At 48.0% G+C, this 19,485-nt stretch overlaps 1 protein-coding gene across 3 annotated transcripts in view; it reads left to right on the forward strand.

The window, feature by feature from the left end:
- Nucleotides 1–19,485, forward strand: part of GMPR (guanosine monophosphate reductase) — a 266,998-nt gene that overhangs the window by 41,901 nt on the left and 205,612 nt on the right. For 2 of the 3 annotated variants that reach the window (XM_063923208.1, XM_063923206.1), the window contains exons 2-3: nt 12,391–12,510; nt 15,846–15,929. The exons of the other annotated variant lie outside the window; for it this stretch is intronic. In XM_063923208.1, the coding sequence (XP_063779278.1) occupies nt 12,391–12,510; nt 15,846–15,929 (204 nt within the window). The remainder of the gene's footprint in view (nt 1–12,390; nt 12,511–15,845; nt 15,930–19,485) is intronic. 3 annotated transcript variants of the gene reach the window in all.

A 19,485-nucleotide genomic window follows, 5' to 3' on the forward strand; every position in this document is an offset into this window, starting at 1 on the left:
TCAGATCCTAACTGCCATGTCACAGGCTGGGTTTGAAAAATGACAGTTAGGAGCTGACTGGCCGGAGCTTTATCACCTTCCAATTTATCACTTCACCGAGCTTAATAAATCTGCCCCCGAATTCGTTGATGATAGAGTGCTGAAAAGAATAATCAAGACATGGACTGTTGTCCCTTATTGCGTACAGTTCAGATTGCCAGGGTCGGCAGGTCCAAGTATACAAGGAAAAAGTGTAAAAGGGTCCCTTCTGCTATCGACGTTAGGGTGAGAGAAAGATGATCTGGTGCACACGGACATTACAGATCATCTTCTCCTCAATCGCCGATGAGAGTCCTAGAAGGAAATGAGTTCATGTAATGAGGGCAGGAGAGAGCAAGAGTGGTACCGTTTGGCAGTGCAGGAGTGCGCTGCTCCCGTCTATAATCACCAGATGTATCGTAAGCATGTCATATAAAAAGGGGATTTTAAGTTTTGTAATACCCCATAGTTATTGTATTAAGGGGGGGGAAAGGGGACCCCCTGTTTTTTTTACTCCACACAAGTAGTGTTGCCTCAATACAGCCCCATGGCAGCATGTAGGGTGAACTTTAATTGAACCTGTCGGGCTAGCTGACAGGGAGTTTGGTGCCACCCATAGGAAATGTTTCTCCTTGGCCAGCAACAGCCTTTACCCGGGAAAATGCCCCCAGTGGATTGGATGTTTAGGTTGCAGGGCAGAGGAGTGCAGGGGCTGGCTGTTATCACTGGCCCTCAGGTCAGTGAGAGACTGCAGACCCTGAGGCAGAGGCAGACCAAGCAGCAGCAGCAGAAGGGATAAAAAGAAGCCACTGAGGGGAGAGGAGCAGCCATGTAGTTCAGAGAGACACACAGATAGGAACCTGCCTGTGAGGAATGCAGTGATGTGACCACCAGTGGGGCAGAATGGGGTCTGGCAAGGAGAGTGGGTGACCAGCAGCCAGGAGGACAGAGATGGCAGGAGAGGTCTGGGGGTCAGCAGCTGTGACACTGTCATGGAACTGCTGCAGTGTGAGGATCCCGGCTGTGTGGTGCTGGTGCAAGGACCTGCGCTGAGAGGGCACCTGCTGGAAGGAGGCAGACAATGCTGGGGAAACCCCCCTTGCTGGCTGCAAGACCCCTTCAGCACTGCTATAAGCAGGCAGGCAGTTCCGAGGACCACCTGTCAGCTTCTGAGAGGTCCCTGGGCTCTGAAGGACCTATTGCAGTGACCTGTACTCCTTGAGTACAGCTGCAGGGTGGTGAGATTAGGGATGGCCATCAGTGGGTTATCAATTGATGGTTACCATCGGTTGATAACCTTGATGGTGGGAAACCACCTGAATGGAATCCATCAATTGTTTTGCCCATCGATGGTCACCATTACATTAGTAGTAAATTAGATGCAGGCCAATCAGAGCCTGAGGGCGTGGCTTTACAGGTTTCAGGGGTTGGAGCTATGCTCTGTGTCCCTGACACCCTAGAGAAAAAATAAATAAATATTTGATAGCTCTTTATCATTGATGGTAGGAAACCTTCTGATTCTCCCCCATCAATGGTAAAAGTAGTTACCATCAGTCATAAACAATCGATGATTTCAAATCATCGATGGTCGATGGTCATCCCTAGGTGAGATGCACTATTTAAGGCCCTTCCGCTGCCAACTCTGCTTAATTGTGATATACTGGGAACAAGGCCATAAGGGGGTAGGCTCTCCTCTGCGTTAATGGGCGACATCACATATATGAAAGGGCGTTGGCTCCCCTCATTGTTGGTGTGCCCCTGCACGAAATAAAAAGGGTTAGGTACTCCATTTCCAGTGCTACCCAGATGTGATCAGCAACAGGGATAGGTTTTCATGTGTCCCGTCTTTTCCCCTTTAACCACTTGCCTGGCATGGTCGCATCAGATGCAACCATACCAGCAAGTGTCTTATCTGCAGGGCCGGATTAAGGGCCACATGGGCCTGGAGCTAAAAATGTTCAAGGGGTGAGCTGCGGAGGAGCTGTGATCAGTGTGTGTGTGGGTGGGGCCAGAGCCATGTGGTTGTGTACACCTCCTACACTATCAGTTCCACTGTTTCCTTAAGTCAGTGGTTTCCAAACTTTTTTGAATCACGGCACGGCGCCCTAGAATATCAGAATTTTTTTTTACGGCACCCTTAGGCCAAAAATTTCTTATTGAGAAATTTAGAAAGAAATATTACATTAAGTAGATTGTGTTTATATGTCATCCTTAGGGTCAGTTGTGTGGTGAGGGACAGGATTCGCTTCTGTTTGTCCACATAGTTTATTACTGGCAGCCACCAGCACTGGTTTTGCCTATTATATTGACCATGAATAATTTGAATTGGTCCTGGACCACCAACCCAGGGCACCGCTGCAAGTGTCCCGAGGCACCCCAGGGAGCCACGGCACACAGTTTGGGAACCTCTGCCCTAAGTACATAATAATACAAAAATTGTATAACTTGAGAAAACTAGAAAAACTATTTTAATACTTATGATTTATGGCTTACTGTATGGCCAACTGGGTGGCTGGTCATCATCCTCCTGTCATTTTGATGGGCCTATTTTTATGTGGAGCCTGGAGCTGGAGCTCCATCTGCCCCATTGTTAATCTAGCCCTGCTTATCTGACATGGTCACACAGGATGCGACCAGTCAGATAGAGAGTATTTGCAGCGGCAGGGAAATTTCCCTCTGCTGCTGCTGTCAGATGGACCGGAAAGTTCCTTTGCCTCCATGCACCCTCCCCCAGTGTTTGCCGTGCTGCCGAACACTGCTGATCGGTCAGCAAGGCAGGGACCCCCATCCAGCAGCTGCAGACAATAGCAGCCTCTGGGGAAGTGTAAATTAAGCCCCCCTGTGTACCTGGCGGCTGTCCCGGCTTTCAAAATGAAAGCTGAGATGTTTCCGATGGTCACAATGTTCCGATGTTGGTGACCGATGTTTCGATGCTTGAAGGGGAACGATTTTTCCAAATATCAACATTTTTTATTTTTGTACTAAAATCATTTTGAATAAGATTAAATACACATTCTTCACATAATTCACTCATAAAAAAGCCCAACAATTTCTGAGCGTGTTTTCGAGAAATAATTTGTCAGTTAAGTGGTTAAGTAGCTTGCATTTCCTTATCGTGTTTTGAAATGTTGAAATGTGGTAATACAAATGTATCTGTGTTATGCTAAAGCAGTTATGTTGAAGTGAAGCACCTGTTGTCAGGTCATTAATAGAGGTATGCGCCTCAATGCTAAAGTGTAATAATGTAAATGTATGTTATTCCATGCAAATGTGGATATGCTAAAGTGACACATATGATGCTGATAGTTTGCTAGTAAAAGTGTATTGATGCAAATGTATGTTGTGCAAATGCTAATGTGTTCAGGCCAAAGTGAATGGTTTAAAATGCAGACAGGTCAAAGTAAAGGTGGGCCCACAAATGCTGAATGTGATGAAGCAGACATATTTTCTTTTACATCCTAGCGGATACTGGGGTTCCATTTAGTACCATGGGTATAGACGGGTCCACTAGGATCCATGGGCACTTTACGAATTTGATAGTGTGGGCTGGCTCCTCCCTCCATGCCCGTCCTACCAGACTCAGTTTAAAAAATGTGCCCAGAGGAGCCGGTCAAGCTTATGGAATTTCCTAAAGAATTTTCTGCATTTATTTTATATGTTTGTTATTTTCAGTCAGAGCTGGTTGGCACCAGCCTGCCTGCTTTGTGGGACTTAGTGGAGGGAACGGTCCAACTTCTTGAAGAATTAATGGTCCCGTTGCCCCGCTGACAGGACACTGAGCTCCTGAGGGAACTATTCACAAGCCCCACCACGGCGAGCGTACATTCCCGCATCACGCCGCCACCCCTAACAGAGCCAGAAGAAAGAAGAGTGGTGAGTACTTAGCCGGCGTCCCGACTAACGGGTCGCCGGCCGTTATGGTGGCATGAGGGTACAGAGATGCATGGCTTCTAACCGGGGCGGATTGCGTCTCCAAACACAGTACACAGCTGCGTCTCAGTACACTGTACACAATACCCACACTGGCAAAAACAGCTTTAAAACGGTTTTCTCTCCATTTTAAGCAACAGATTACCTGAGCCAGTATAAAAAAGGGGGTCATAGCAGGGGGAGGGGGGGGTGACTATTAGTGTACTAAGTCCCCTATTAGGGTACTTTGTCTGCGACCTGGCTAAGCTTGACGTTAGCGATAAGGGCGCGGTGGGGGCTGGCTCCAAATTACTCTGTGTCTCCCTGAAGGGCTCTTTGTGGGTTAATTGTGCTTAACGTGTGTGTGTGTGTGTGTGTGTGTGTGTGTGTGTGTGTGTGTGCTGTCACATTTACATTATGTCAGGCAAAGAGTGTGTTTCTTGTACAGCGGAGTGTTCCTCTTCACCAGGGGGCTCCCTACTGGGTACTCAGGGCAGTGCACCTTCCCAGAATAGCAGGGCTGAATCGGAATCGGTTAATTCCATTAAGGGAATGATCTCAAATATTTCTACAAAGCTATGAGAAAGAGACGCAATACTTAAGACAGACTGTGGATGAGTTGATGAATAAAGACTCAGTCCCCAAACCAGCGTCTGAATCCCCTCCCATTTGTCCGCAAAAACGATCTCTGACCCATATCCTGCAGTCTGACTCTGATGCTGACGGGTCAGACATGGAGGAGGGTGAGGTGGATTTGGAGGGGGAAGGGGGGTGCTACTCTGTCACAGGGAATAGATGCTCTTATAGAGGCTAACAGACATGTTCTGCAAATTCCTGATAAGGTGTCAGAGGAGTGTGAGGAATCTTATTGTAATGTAAAAAAGAAGTCCTCAGTCACTATTCCTGCGTCAAAGGAATTGAATACCCTATTTGAAGAACCGTGGGTTAATCCTGATAAGAAATGTCAAATCCCTAAAAGGTTGCTCTCATCTTTTCCTTTTCCTCTGGAGGATAGGAAAAAATGGGAAAATCCACCGATAGTAGACGCATCAGTCTCTAGGACGTCACGTAAAATTGTATTGCCTGTCCCTGGTACAGCCTCCCTAAAAGATACGGCTGATCGTAAAATTGAGACTACACTCAAATCATTGTACACAGCTGCTGGGGTGGCCCAAAGACCCACTACAGGTTGAGTATCCCATATCCAAATATTCCGAAATACGGAATATTCCGAAATACGGACTATTTTGAGTGAGAGTGAGATAGTGAAACCTTTGTTTTTTGATGGCTCAATGTACACAAACTTTGTTTAATACACAAAGTTATAGAAAATACTGTATTAAATGACCTTCAGGCTGTGTGTATAAGGTGTACACGAAACATAAATGAATTGTGTAAATATACACACACTTTGTTTAATGCACAAAGTTATAAAAAATATTGGCTAAAATGACCTTCAGGCTCTGTGTATAAGGTGTATATGTGACATAAATGCATTCTGTGCTTAGATTTAGGTCCCATCATCATCATATCTCATTATGGTATGCAATTATTCCAAAATATGGAAAAATCCGATATCCAAAATACCTCTGGTCCCAAGCATTTTGGATAAGGGATACTCAACCTGTATTACATGTGCGTGGATCACAAAAGCCATTGCTAAATGGTCAGGTAACCTAATTGAGGGGTTAGATTCCTTGTCTAGGGGGGATGTTGTTTTACTCCTGCAGCATATACAGGACTCTGCGAACTTTATGGTGGAAGCCATAAAAGAGGTTGGTTTGCTTAATGCATGGACCACCGCTATGGCAGTGTCTGCACGCAGGGGCTTGTGGCTACGCCAGTGGACGGATGATGCGTACTCCAGGAAAGGCGTGGAAGGCCTACTATTCACGGGAGAGGCCTTGTTTGGAGACGAACTAGACAAATGGATCTCCAAAGCTACTGCGGGTACGTCTACGTATCTTCCTTCCGCAGCTCCCCCAGCCAGGAAAGCTTATTCAGCTTCAAAATTACAATCCTTTCAGACAGCCAAGTTTAACGGAAAATCCAGAGGTGCTTCTACAGCCTCCAGAGGCGCAAGAAGTAAGCCACACAAATCAGCAACTGCAGGTGTTCAGGAACAGAGCTCAAGGTCTGCTTCCTCAAAGCCTTAAGCAACGGTGGACCGCAGGGCCTGGAGGTCTGTCAGGTGGGAGCCCGACTACAATTTTTCAGTCACATCTGGTCAAGTTCATGCCGGGATCTCTGGGTAATAGATCTTATTTCCCAGGGCTACAGACTGGAGTTCCAAGAGCTCCCACCTCACAGATTCTTCAAATCAGGCTTACCAGCTTCACAAGAGGCAAGTATAACTTTACAGCAGGCCATCCAAAAACTGGTACAGACTCAAGTCATTGCTCCAGTTCCACCTCATCTACACAACAAGGGGTACTATTCCAACTTGTTTGTAGTACCGAATTCGGACGGTTCAGTACGTCCAATTCTGAACCTCAAGTCCTTGAACCCATTCTTAAGAGTGTCCAAGTTCTAGATGGTGTCTCTGAGAGTGGTGGTCTCAAGTCTGGAGGAAGGAAAATGCCTTGTGTCTCTGGATATCAAGGATACGTACCTTCACATTCCAATCTGGCCGCCTCACCAGGCTTATCTACAGTTTGCACTACAGGACTGTCACTACCAGTTCCAGGCCCTGCCATTTGGTCTCTCCACGGCACCGAGGGTGTTCACCAAAGGGATGGCAGAGATGATGTTTATACTCCGCAAACAGGGAGGAACATAATTCCGTACCTGGACGATATTCTGATAAAGGCACCATCCAGGGAGAGGTTGCTGGACAGCATTGGCCTCACAACCAACCTTCTCCAGGATCACGGGTGGATTCTGAACCTTCCAAAATCTCACCTAGAGCCAATACGGAGGCTCCCATTCCTGGGAATGATACTGGACAAGGAGTCGCAGAAAGTGTTCCTTCCGTTGGAAAAGGCATTGGTAATCCAGTCGATGGTTCGGGATGTCCTGAAGCCAACCCGGATATCGGTGCATCTATGCATTCGCCTTCTGGGGAAAATAGTGGCCTCTTACGAGGCGCTTCAATACGGAAGGTTTCACGCAAGACCCTTCCAGCTCGATCTGTTGAACAAATGGTTCGGATCGCATCTTCACATACACCAGAGGATCCGTCTGTCGCCAAAGGCCAGGATCTCCCTTCTGGAGTGGCTACAGACCTTACACCTCATCGAGGGTCGGAGGTTCAGAATTCAGGACTGGATCCTGTTAACCACGGATGTAAGCCTCTGAGGTTAGGGAGCAGTCACCCAGGGGGTGCAGTTTCAAGGAAGATGGTTAAGTCAGGAAGTTGTCCTTCCAATCAACATTCTGGAACTCAGGGCCACGAAAAGCAGAGCAGCAATGTCAGATGTGTCAAGAATTCTCGTCTGGGCGTTGTCAGCGGTCTTCATTCTGGGAGTAGACAACTGGGAAGCAGACTTCCTCAGCAGACACGACCTGCACCCGGGGGAGTGGGGCCTTCACCCGGAAGTGTTCAGGTGCTTGACAAGTCGGTGGGGATATCCACAAATCGACATGATGACCTCTCATCTCAACAAGAAGCTCAAGCGGTATTGTTCCAGGTTGAGAGACCCACAGGCAGTGGCGGTAGACGTTCTGACGACTCCATGGGTCTATCAGATGGTGTACGTGTTTCCTCCACTTCCTCTGATCCCAAGAATTCTCAGAAGAATAAAAAGGGAAAAGGTTCAAGCAATACTCATTGCTCCGGACTGGCCAAGAAGGGCCTGGTACGCGGACCTTCTGGAGATGCTCCTCGAAGATCCGTGGCCTCTACCTCTTTGCTAGGATCTTCTGCAACAGAGCCCGTTTGTCTATCAGGACTTACCGCGGTTACGTTGAAAGGCTGATTCTAGCCAGAAGAGGGATCTCTAACAAAGTTATACTGACTATGATCCAAGCCAGGAAGGGGGTAACATCTAAACATTACCACCGTATTTGGAAGAAATACGTCTCTTGGTGTGAGGGCAGAACTTATTCTGCGGTGGACTTTCACCTGGGACGTTTCCTGCTTTTTCTGCTGGCAGGTGTGGATGTGGGACTACATCTGGGCTCCATAAAAGTCAAGATTTCGGCCTTGTCCATTTTCTTTCAGAAGCAATAGGCTTCTCTCCCTGAAGTCCAGATGTTTTTGAAAGGTGTTCTGTGCATCCAAACTCCCTTTGTGCCTCCCACGGCACCTTGGGATCTCAATTTGGTGCTGCAGTTCCTCCAGTCGGACTGGTTTGAACCATTACAGGAGATGGACTTAAAATATCTTACGTGGAAGACCGTCACACTGTTGGCCTTGGCTTCAACAAGACGTGTGTCGGAGCTGGGGGCTTTGTCTCACAAGACCCCCTATTTAATTTTCCATGAGGACAGAGCTGAACTCAGAACTCGTCAGCAATTTCTTCCGAAAGTGGTGTCAGCATTTCACATCAACCAACCTCGTCACAGGTAATTTGACTCGCTGTTCGGTCTATATGATCCCAATAAAACTGGGTGTCCTGCTTCAAAGCAGACAATTGCACGCTGGATCAGGCTCACTATCCAGCATGCTTATTCCACGGCAGGTTTGCAGGTTCCAAAATCTGTACAGGCCCACTCTACTAGGTCGGTGGGTTCTTCCTGGGCGGCTGCCCGGGGTGTCTCGGCTTTACACTTCTGCCGAGCAGCTACTTGGTCTGGTTCGATCACGTTTGCTAAGTTCTACAAGTTTGATACTTTGGCCTCTGAGGACCTTCAGTTTGGTCAATCAGTTCTGCAGGAACCTTAGCACTTTCCCACCCGGTTTGGGAGCTTTGTACATCCCCATGGTACTAAATGGAACCCCAGTATCCTCTAGGACATAAAAGAAAATAGGATTTTAATTACCTACTGGTAAATCCTTTTCTTGTAGTCCGTAGAAGATACTGGGCGCCCGGCCGGTGCTTTGTTCTTCCTGCACTGTTACCATGGCCGTAACAAGGGGGGGGGCTATGGGGGCACGTGACCTGGGCACAGAGAGACCAAGAGAACAGGTGGCAGACCCGGCAGCAGCGGTATACAAAACTTGGAGCTTGCGGCTGTGAGAGGCGGACCCGGGGTGGGGCTGTGACTCAGACGCCGGCTTCTCCTTGGAGCACTAGTGAAGCTGCGCCTCCCGAGTCTGCCTCTCACAGCCGCGGATGTCACTCACCGGTCCTAGCAAGGCTCAGGCACGCGGCGATGTCGCAGCTCTCAGCAGTCTGCTCACGTCACTAGCAGGCGGCCCGGCCAGAGGAGAGGAGGCGGCCAGCTGAGTGTCAGTGTGTGCATGCAATCTCTGCTGCGCCCTACCTCCCCTGCAAGTGACCTTTTGTATATAGTGGCTGGTCCCTGCTCCAGGACCAGCCACCCATGTGCTGCTGATGTGAACCAGGTGGCCCGCCCCCTTCATCCACCAAGCCCACTCCATGCTGCCCTAATTTAAAACTATCTGGAGCTCCATAGTAGCACAGAGGAGCTAAGAATGAAAGACACATCTTACTCAAGGTAAGCTTATGTGGAGTCAGTAAGATGTTCTGATGTTATTGTGGGGAATGGGGGCTGTAGTGTAGTTATGTAGTGTAGTATATAGGGTATGTAGTGCAGTGCAGAGGAACATGTAGTGTAGTAATGTAATGCAGTGTATAGGGGGGTATAGTGTAGTAATGTAGTGCAGCGTATAGGGGCTTATAGTGTAGTAATGTAGTGCAGTGTATAGGGGTATGTACTATGTAGTGTAGTGATGTAGCGCAATGTGGCGTATAGGCGGATGTTTAGTGATGTAGTATAGCGTACAGGGGAATGTAGTGTAGTGATGTAGTGTAATGATCAGTGCAGCGACGTTGTGCAATGTATGGGGACACACATGGAAGATGCTGTTGGGGAGGCCATGTGATTGAAGTTAAGCACATCTGGGGCACACAGTGGACATTTGGGGCATAGGCAAACGCAGGGGGGTTTCCGGTTGCCCAGAACACCCCCCCCCCCTCCTTTTGGCAAATTAGGACAATAGCAATGTTATATAGTATGATTACTAGAGCTGCTGCCACATCATGCAGTGTAAGGGAAAGAGCAGAGCCTCTGCACATGCCCAGTCTGTGTGCGTGGGTCTCAGTCCTCAATCAGTGCAATGGACCGGAGAGTTGCTACCAGGAAGAAGAGACAGGAGCCTTACCCTGAGGTGGGAGGATGTGTGCTTAGAAAGTGCAGTATTGGTTCTATTATGCTTGTGTATTTATTACAGTATGTTTAACCTTTTCCTGACCACTTATTTATATTATTTAAATATGTTTGATACAGCCATTACTATAGGCAATCTATAGTGTTAAATATTGATACGGTATTCCATGTTCCGTAGAGTAGGAGATTGTGGTTTACATTTGGAAACCCTCCTATAGAAATCCTGCGTTTGCCACTGATGTGGGTTACACGCTGCTGTATGCCATATGACAGATTCTTAGGGCATTTGGGGCACACAGGGGGGCAATATAGTCTGTCCACTTTTTTCTAAATATATGGTAATTTAGTGTGTGTGTGTGTGTGTGTGTGTGTGTGTGTGTGTGTGTGTGTGTGTGTGTGTGTGTGTGTGTGTGTGTGTGTGTGTGTGTGTGTGTGTGTGTAGGGGGGAGTGCCAAATTGCAGCCTTGCCCCGGGTGGCGAGAATCCTAGTTTCGACCCTGCTGTTACTTGGTTAAGTATTGTCGGTTCATCTGTTGCTGTTCCTGTTTAAAGATGGGTTAGCATAGCTTTCTTCTGTGTGTGCTGATTCGGAATCTCACCACTATCTTTATCTATCCTTCTCTCAAAGTATGTCCGTCTCCTCGGGCACAGTTTCCTAGACTGAGTCTGATAGGAGGGGCATAGAGGGAGGAGCCAGCCCACACTATCAAATTCTTAAAGTGTCCATGGCTCCTAGTGGACCCGTCTATACCCCATGGTACTAAATGGAACCCCAGTATCCTCTACGAACTTCGAGAAAAGGATTTACCGGTAGGTAATTAAAATCCTATTTTCTCATGCTACTGTTTTCGCTATCTAAAATACAGGACTTGGTTATATTGTTTGTGCATTTCTAATGCTGGACTCTGTATGCAAAGAGCTATACTTGCAAAGACTTTATGCTAACGCTTATGCTCTTTTAATGCCGGACTCTGTATGTTAAGAGCTAACCTTGCAAAGACTCATGCTAATGCTTATGTTCTATGGGGGTAATTCAGATCTGATCGCTGCTGTACGTTTTCGCACAACGGGCAATTAGATCCTAACTTAGCATGCGTATGCACCACAATGCGCACGGGTGTTGGACAACAGCAACAGTCATCGCCAAGGCCAGAGACAGGATGGTGCGACAAATCCAATTGCACAGGCATTCGCAAGGTGATTGACAGGAAGAGGCCGTTTGGGGTAGCAACTGAGCGTTTACTGGAAGTGGTCGGGAAAACGCAGGAGTGCCCAAGCGTTTTCAGGGAGGGTGTCTGACGTCAGCTCCGGCCCCGAACAGCCCGTTATCATCGCAATGGAGGAGTAAGTCCTGGGTCGCGCACAGACTGCACACAGTGGATTTTTGCAGCTCGGAGTACACATGGGATCGCACACTTGCACGTAGGTCACAACTATTTGATCGCAGGACGGACAAAATTAGCAGTCCAGCGATCAGATCTGAATTAGGCCCTATAAACGCCCATTTTCCATTTCCCAAAGCATTGGACTCTGCACGTGAACTGTTGCAGGGAATGTTATGCAAAATTGTATTTTCCGTATTCACATACATGCTAGTTAATTAAACTCTGAGTTAGGTCATTTAAACTGTCTCAGCATTGCCATTGCTAAATTGAAGTCTCTTGTGGTGAGAAGTAAAGTTGCTACTTTGTTTTATGTATCAATAAAAATGGAGTTGGATCCTGTATTTGTGTGTGGTCATTGCCTTTCTGATCTTAACCAAACCTGTTTCATTATACACCCCTCACTCAGTTTTAAGTTTTGGCACCGGATTTGTGTGTGTTACAGGTTTACTAGGCAAACCACGTGGGTTTGCTATGATTCGCTCTTTGTAACACACATGTCACAACTGAGTGCTGCATGTGACGTACAGTAGTAACTAAAGAGAGAGGCTCGGTCTAGATTGGTGAGCTAGTATTTAGAGGAGAATTAAATTGTGCCAGTGGAGATAGTTTGAAGTTGTGAGCTAGAGGTGGGCATGCAGGGTTGGATATAGAACGGAGAAGTTGGGAGGGAATATATAGGGTCAAGAGAGAGCCTGACTGTCAGCAAGTCATTCTGTCAGGTGTTACTTTTCTTGGTACCACATTTTTTAATAAATAATGTAACATAAATCTGTTCTTGGATTTTTATGCATATTTGTTTATCTGTTGCCTCATGTATTTGCTGCTATTTTTGTATTATTTGCAGGTAGATCTAGTGCGCACCTTTACATTCCGCAACTCCAAACAAACCTATACTGGTATACCCATAATTGCGGCTAATATGGACACTGTGGGCACCTTTGAAGTGGCAAGGGCTTTGAGCAAGGTAAGGTTTAATCAAGAACAATTTTGCATGGTTGAATCAGCCAATTTGTTTAGATTACAACAGTGTAAACAGCTTGTGGTGTATACTGCTGATATGCAGGGCTATAGAGATGATGTCCTGGCCTCGGTGATATGCTAATATAAGGAGATGTGGCCATGCCTCCTTACAAAAAACAAAATATAAATTTTGATGCCACGTGTCCCACGGGGGTGCTGTATTGTGCCCCTCAGCCAGGAGAAGATCAAGGGTGTAGTGTGAGCAGTATTTTCACTCCTCCCCCACATAGCTAGATAGATTCCCTGCACCCACTGCAGTGTGGCGTGGCAGCGCATGGTGGGCTGACAGGCAGAAGCCAATGCACTGCTAGGTAAGGGGAAAGGTGAACGGTAAAAGCCCCCCGCTGGACCCCTCCATCAGGCCCTGGTAATTAGTATGAGAATAGGAGAATGTCAACTTTGTCAAAATATTAACATGCAGCAAGTAAATCTCACAATATAGCAGCCCCCCATAGAAACCCTGTAATAGATTCAGGGGATACTTCCATTTTGCAAGTGGCTATTACTGGGGAAGGATCTTAACATTGATGGCATGTAAGTTATGTAACCATAAAAGGGGAATCATCATTGTTTTGCACCCATCAGTAGACACCCCTACTGTGGGTAACAGCAGGCCATCGGCCAGTCTGGGAAGGGGAAGAGGCTTAGCAGGCCTCCAGGGAAAGGGCCGAGTGAAGCCCCTGAGCCGAGGGAAGAAAAAAACATTGCTGCCTCTAAGCCAACAATGGCAAAACCATTGACCATCAGTGGCAACCCATGGATAGTTGTTAAACATTGATGGTCGATGGCCATCCCTACTGGGGAGAAGCCAGGTACACAGCTGATGTTGTGTGGAGGTTATGCTGAGTAATGCCCAGCTAAGGTAAATTTAAAGGATAAAGCTATGATTGAAGGGTATAAGAGTTATGTATTGTTTCAATACACTATATAAACAAATGGATAGTATATAATTTTTTGTGCTCACCAAATGAAGGAAGAATGCTAACACAGTCACAGTGATGTCAGATGGTGTCAAAAAGAATGGACTTTCACAGCGATTTACAACTTGAAAGTGCCTGAGATAAACATTTTATCATAAAGTCAGAATATAGCAACATAGTGTGGAATTATAATATTTATATAGAGCACTTTCATTATTTCATATTCTAGACATCATTTGTGTCATTCTGCTCTGCTATAAGAGCATGATTCAGATTTGTATGTAAGCCCAATGGTGTTGTCCCCAATTTGTAGGTATTCTGGACCCAGGGTCTGTGTCATCCATCACAGACCTCCTGGAACCAGCTGACCAGATCCTATGGCAAGTGTGAGTAAGCGCAAATGCAGTGCTTAGATCTCACAGACCCATGCACAAGGCATTTATCTCCTACAGACGCCTCCTATATTTGTACAGTATTACACAGCCATTCCCTGAAGGTTGAGATAGAAATGCTTGCAATTGGGATGCTGGCGGTCAAAATACCAATCGCGACATCCCGAAGTTGACAGTCCCGACAGGAGGATGGTAAGTATACTTACCTCCCTGCAATGACCCCTGAACCCTAACTCTTCCTCCTAGCAGCTTAAAGCTAACCCTCCCCCCCCCCCCCCCCACAGCCTAACCCTAACCTTCCCCGGTGGTGCCTAAACCTACCCCCCCCCCCCTTCTCTGTTTACAGCCTAACATTAACCCTCCCCCCACAGCCGGCGGCCCTGTACCCGCTCATTCGGTATCCCGGCGGTTGGGATTCCAGGGCCAGGCTTGTGACCCTAATCGGGATGCCGATGTGGGCATTCCGAGTAGCAGAGGCAGATTTAGATCTCATGGGGCCCTAATAAAGACACCTATTTGGTGCCCCCCTTCCTCAAACAATCCTCAGTATGCCCCACCATCAGTGTATGCTCCCCAATCAGCCTCCCACCCGATTATAGCAGGCATATGGTAGTTGTACTAGTGCACTTAAAATCGTACTGTAAGCACTGCGCATAGGCAAGTGCAGGCAACTGCCACCTGGCAGCTATCTAGTCACTGACAGCCTGCCAGTAGTATTTAGCCAGCCCAGCACTCGGACATATTCAGCAGAAATCAGAAATGCCCTCCCGACTTCATGATCTGTTGGCGTGCCCCCTGGGACCCGTTGGCCCTTGTGGCTGCTTTGGCTGCCTAGTGGTATATCCGCTACAGCACGGTAGTGAGTTCACTAACTTAATTGTCAGACCTCGTATAATGGAGTCACACTAAAGGCACTGATATATAGTCAGTACAGTCACTGACTGTGGGGTGCAATAATGGATATAATAAGGACATGCTACAATCAGTGAGGGGGGGGGGGTGTCACTGATATATAATGCAAGCAACCATACCTTATAATACTTATTATTACACCCAATTACATTGCTGTTGACTACATTATATATGAGTACCTCTCTCCCCTTACTGATTGTAGCAGCCTAGCAGGTCCCCCATCCCTTATAATACACATTATTACATCCCTCAGTCAGTGTGACTGTACTGATTATGTATCAGTGTTCCACTGATTGCAGCAGGCATTTCCTATACACAGTAGTACTTAAAATAGAATATAATAGCATATTGATATATCACCAGTGAGTGTGTGCCCCCCCCCCCCCCCCCCGCCTCAGCCATAACTGTAGCGGACGGATGTTGTACAATGTAATAAAATTGTTCAAATTTCCACCACCACCCTCCCATCCCCCACTCCCGTCTGATTGGAATTTGAAGTAGGTGGATGTTATATAAAATAAAAAAATACTGTAATAAAGTACACTGGAAGACCTCATGTTGCACATCCCAGCTCCTCTCTCTAAGCATGTGACGTCATACACACACGTGTCACAGTACTGCAGGACTGGAGACACAGGCATGTGCTGGAGCCGGAACCCAACAGTTGTCTGATAACTGACAGCCTGCCGGGAGTATTCAGCCACCCCAGTTCTCAGACAGTTCTCAGACAATTTCGGTGAAGTTTGTGATCAGCCGGAAATGCCCTTTATACAGCCTTGTCGGCAGGTCCCCTGAAACCAACAGGGCCCTAAGCAGCTGCTTTGGTTGCCTTGTGGTAAATCCTCCACTGCCGAGTAGTGTCGGGATTCCGGCGTCAGTATTTTCGACAGCCAGGATCCCAACCGCCGAGATCCAGACCGGATCCCTTCCCTGTAGTTGTGAAATATCTTACAAATCAGAATCAGGCTCTAAGTTCCTTAATACCTCTTATGCAGAAAGTGGTTCCCTGACCATGTACCAATTTTTTTTTACTTTTTCATTCTTATGTCTTTTAGCATGCACTATTTACTACAATTCACAAGCATTACTCATTAGAAGACTGGAAGAACTTTGCATCACTATCTCCTGAATGTCTTGAGGTATGACTCCATGCTCTATGTCCCAAAAATACAAAACTATATATATATATATATATATATATATATATATATAAAAAAGTTGCAATATAATTTATCAGCCATAACATTCTGAATATTGCTCAAGCTCCTATTATTACACTACAAATGAGTTGTATGTACAATATTGGCAAGTGCTGGCTAATCACTATGTTTTTATAATAGAACCATTACAAAATGTATAAAATGTGCTCTAATTCTATATCATCTGATAAAAATTGAACTGTGATCTTCTGGTACAATTTGTAAAATAAAAGCAATCTTCTGATTGGATGTTATAAACTACAGAACCTTTCACCATGTACCGCATTTGATTAATTTCCCCAACCGTGAAAGATACTTGAAGAGTACTGAGGATACCTGTACAGCTATTTGCTAGAGCACACTAATGCCCACCATATTGAAATGTCCTCAAGCCAGTCCCCACAGTGTCTATACAGCCCCACAGTGTCCCTGCAACCAGCTGCCACAGTGTCCATCCTACCCCACAGTGTCCTTCCAGCCTGCCGCCACAGTGTCCCTGCAACCAGCTGCCACAGTGTCCATCCTACCCTACAGTGTCCTTCCAGCCTGCCGCCACAGTGTCCCCCACAGCTAGCCATCATAGTGTACCTTCAGTGAGCAGAGAGGTGACAAAATCTTCAGAAGAGCACAGTGCAAAAGTGTAAACATATCAAGTCCTATATCATTCAACATTAGAGTCATCCTATTCAATAAAAAGTATTTTTACATTTTCTCCTAAAATGCTGCTCATCTTAACCGTACTCATAACTTTGGGGGTCATTCCGAGTTGATCGTAGCTGTGCTAAATTTAGCACAGCTTCGATCATTCACACTGACATGCAGGGGGACGCCCAGCACAGGGCTAGTCCGCACCGCATGTCAGTGCCGCCCCCCCTCCCCCGCAGAAGTGCAAAGGCATGGCACAGCGGCGATGCCTTTGCACTTCAAGAGTGGCTCCCGACTAGCGCAGCTTCAGCGTGCTGGCCAGGAGCTACTCATCGTTCCCCGGACCGCAGCGGCTGCGTGTGACATCCCGCAGCCGCCGTGGCCCGCCCCCCCAACGGTCCGGCCACGCCTGCGCTGGCCGGACCGCACCCCTAAACGGCGGCTTAACGCCGCCGTCCAGCCCCCTCCCGCCCAGCGACCGCCTCGGTCTCAGAGGCGATTACTAGGCAACGACGGCGCATGCGCAGTTCCGACCCGATCACTGCGCTGCGACAAACTGCAGCGAGCGATCGGGTCGGAATGACCCCCTTAATCGTGAGAGTGAGGGGTCTGTCTTTATACATGTGGTAATTTTGTGTGTGTGAAGCTTTCTATAATATATTACTTGCAATGCGCTTGTAATTACAGTGTGCAACATTGAGGCTCAAAAACAGGGTTCATGCAATGTAATGGACAATGGCCCTCATTCCGAGTTGTTCGCTCGCTAGCTGCTTTTAGCAGCATTGCACACGCTAGGCTGCCGCCCTCTGGGAGTGTATCTCAGCTTAGCAGAATAGCGAACGAAAGATTAGCAGAACTGCTACTAAATAATTCTTTGCAGTTTCTCCAGACCTACTCACAGATTGCGATCAGCACAGTCCGTTTAGTTCCTGGTTTGACGTCACAAACACGCCCTGTGTTCGGCCAGCCACTCCCCCGTTTCTCCAGACACTCCCGCGTTTTTCCCTGACACGCCTGCGTTTTTTAGCACACTCCCAGAAAACGCTCAGTTACCACCCAGAAACGCCCCTTTCCTGTCAATCATTCACCGATCAGCAGTGCGACTGAAAAGCACCGCAGGATCCACAGCAAAACTGCTAAGTTAAATAACTAAGCGAATGCGCCCTGCGTGCCTTGCGCATGCGCAATTAGCAAAAAAACGCAGCATAGCGAAAATCAGCAACGAGTGAACAACTTGGAATGATCCCCAATATTGGAATAACTTCAGAAAGGAACTAGTGCAAAATTGAATAGTGTATTAGTATTGAAATAGTCTGTGTTCCTTTCCTACTAATGCACCTTCTTCACCCCTTTGTCTCACATCAATAATCACCTCCACAAAAAGTCATATCTGTACTGCTATGGAAAATGCTTATTCTGTATGAAGATGAATAAGAGAAGTGCGCAATGGTCAGTGCTAGCCACACTCCATATGAAGATGAATAAGAGAAGTGCCCAGTGGTCAGTGTCCCTCCAGTCAGCCCCCACAGTGTCCCTCCATCCAGCCCCCACAGTGTCCCTTCAGCAAACCAAAGTGTCCTAACAGCCAGCCCCCACAGTGTGCCTACAGCCAGCCCCCCAGTGTCCCTCCAGCTAGTCCACACAGTGTCCCTACAGCCAGCCCCCACAGTGTCCCTCCAGCCAACCACCATAGTGCACTCCAGCCAGCCCCCAGTGTTCCTCCAACCACCACACTGTCCCTCCTGCCAGCGCCCACAGTGTCCTACCAGCTAGACCCACAGTGTCCCTCCAGCCAGTCCCCACAGTGTCCTTCCAGCCAGCCTCCATGGTGTCCCTCCAGCCAACCACCATAGTGCACTCCAGCTAGCACCCACAGTGTCCCTCCAACCAACCACCATAATGCACTCCCGCCAACCCCCAGTGTCCCTCCAACCACCTCACTGTCCCTCCAGCCATCGCCCACAGTATCCTACCAGCTAGACCCCAGTGTCCCTCAAAACGCATAGTGTCTATCCAGCCATCCACCACAGTGGCCCTCCAGCCAGTCCCCACAGTGTCCCTTTAGCCAGTCTCCACAATGTCTCTCCAGCCAGGCCCCAGAGTGTAGCTCCAGCCAGTCCCCACAGTGTCCCTCCGGCCAACCACCATAGTGCACTCCATCCAGCCCCCACAGTGTCTCTCCAACCACCACACTGTCCCTCCAGCCAGTGCCCACAGTGTCCTACCAGCTAGACCCCAGTGTACCTTGAAACTCATAGTGTCTATCCATCCAGCCACCACTGTGTACCTCAAGCCAATCCCCACAGTGTCCCTCCAGCCAGTCCCCACAGTGTCCCTCCAACCACCACACTGTCCCTCCAAGCCAACGCCCACAGTGTCCTACCAGCTAGACTCCCAGTGTCCCTCGAACCCACAGTGTCTATCCAGCCAGCCTCCACAGTGTCCCTCCAGCCAGCTACCAGTGTCCCTCCAGCCAGCTTCCAGTGCCCCTCCAGCCAGCTTCCACAGTGTCCCTCCAGCCAGCTTCCACAGTGTCCCTCCAGCCAGCCCCCACAGTATCCCTCCAACCAGCCCACACTGTGTTCCTCCAGGAAACCACAGTATCCGTACAGTCAGCCCTCCATATCCCTACATCCTGGCCCTCCAGTGTCCCTCCAGCCAGCGACCACAGTGTCCCTCCAGCTAGTCCCCACAATGTTCCTCCAGCCAGTCCCAACAGTGTGTCTTCTGCCAGCCTCCACAGTGTGTCTCCATCCAGCCTCCACAGTATCCCTCCAGCCAGCCTCCACAGTGTCCCTCCAGCCAGCCCCCACTGTGTCCCTCCGGCCAGTCTCCACAGTGTCCCTTGAGC

The sequence above is a fragment of the Pseudophryne corroboree genome, chromosome 5, assembly GCF_028390025.1.
Source record: "Pseudophryne corroboree isolate aPseCor3 chromosome 5, aPseCor3.hap2, whole genome shotgun sequence".
Classification (NCBI taxonomy): Eukaryota; Metazoa; Chordata; class Amphibia; order Anura; family Myobatrachidae; genus Pseudophryne; species Pseudophryne corroboree.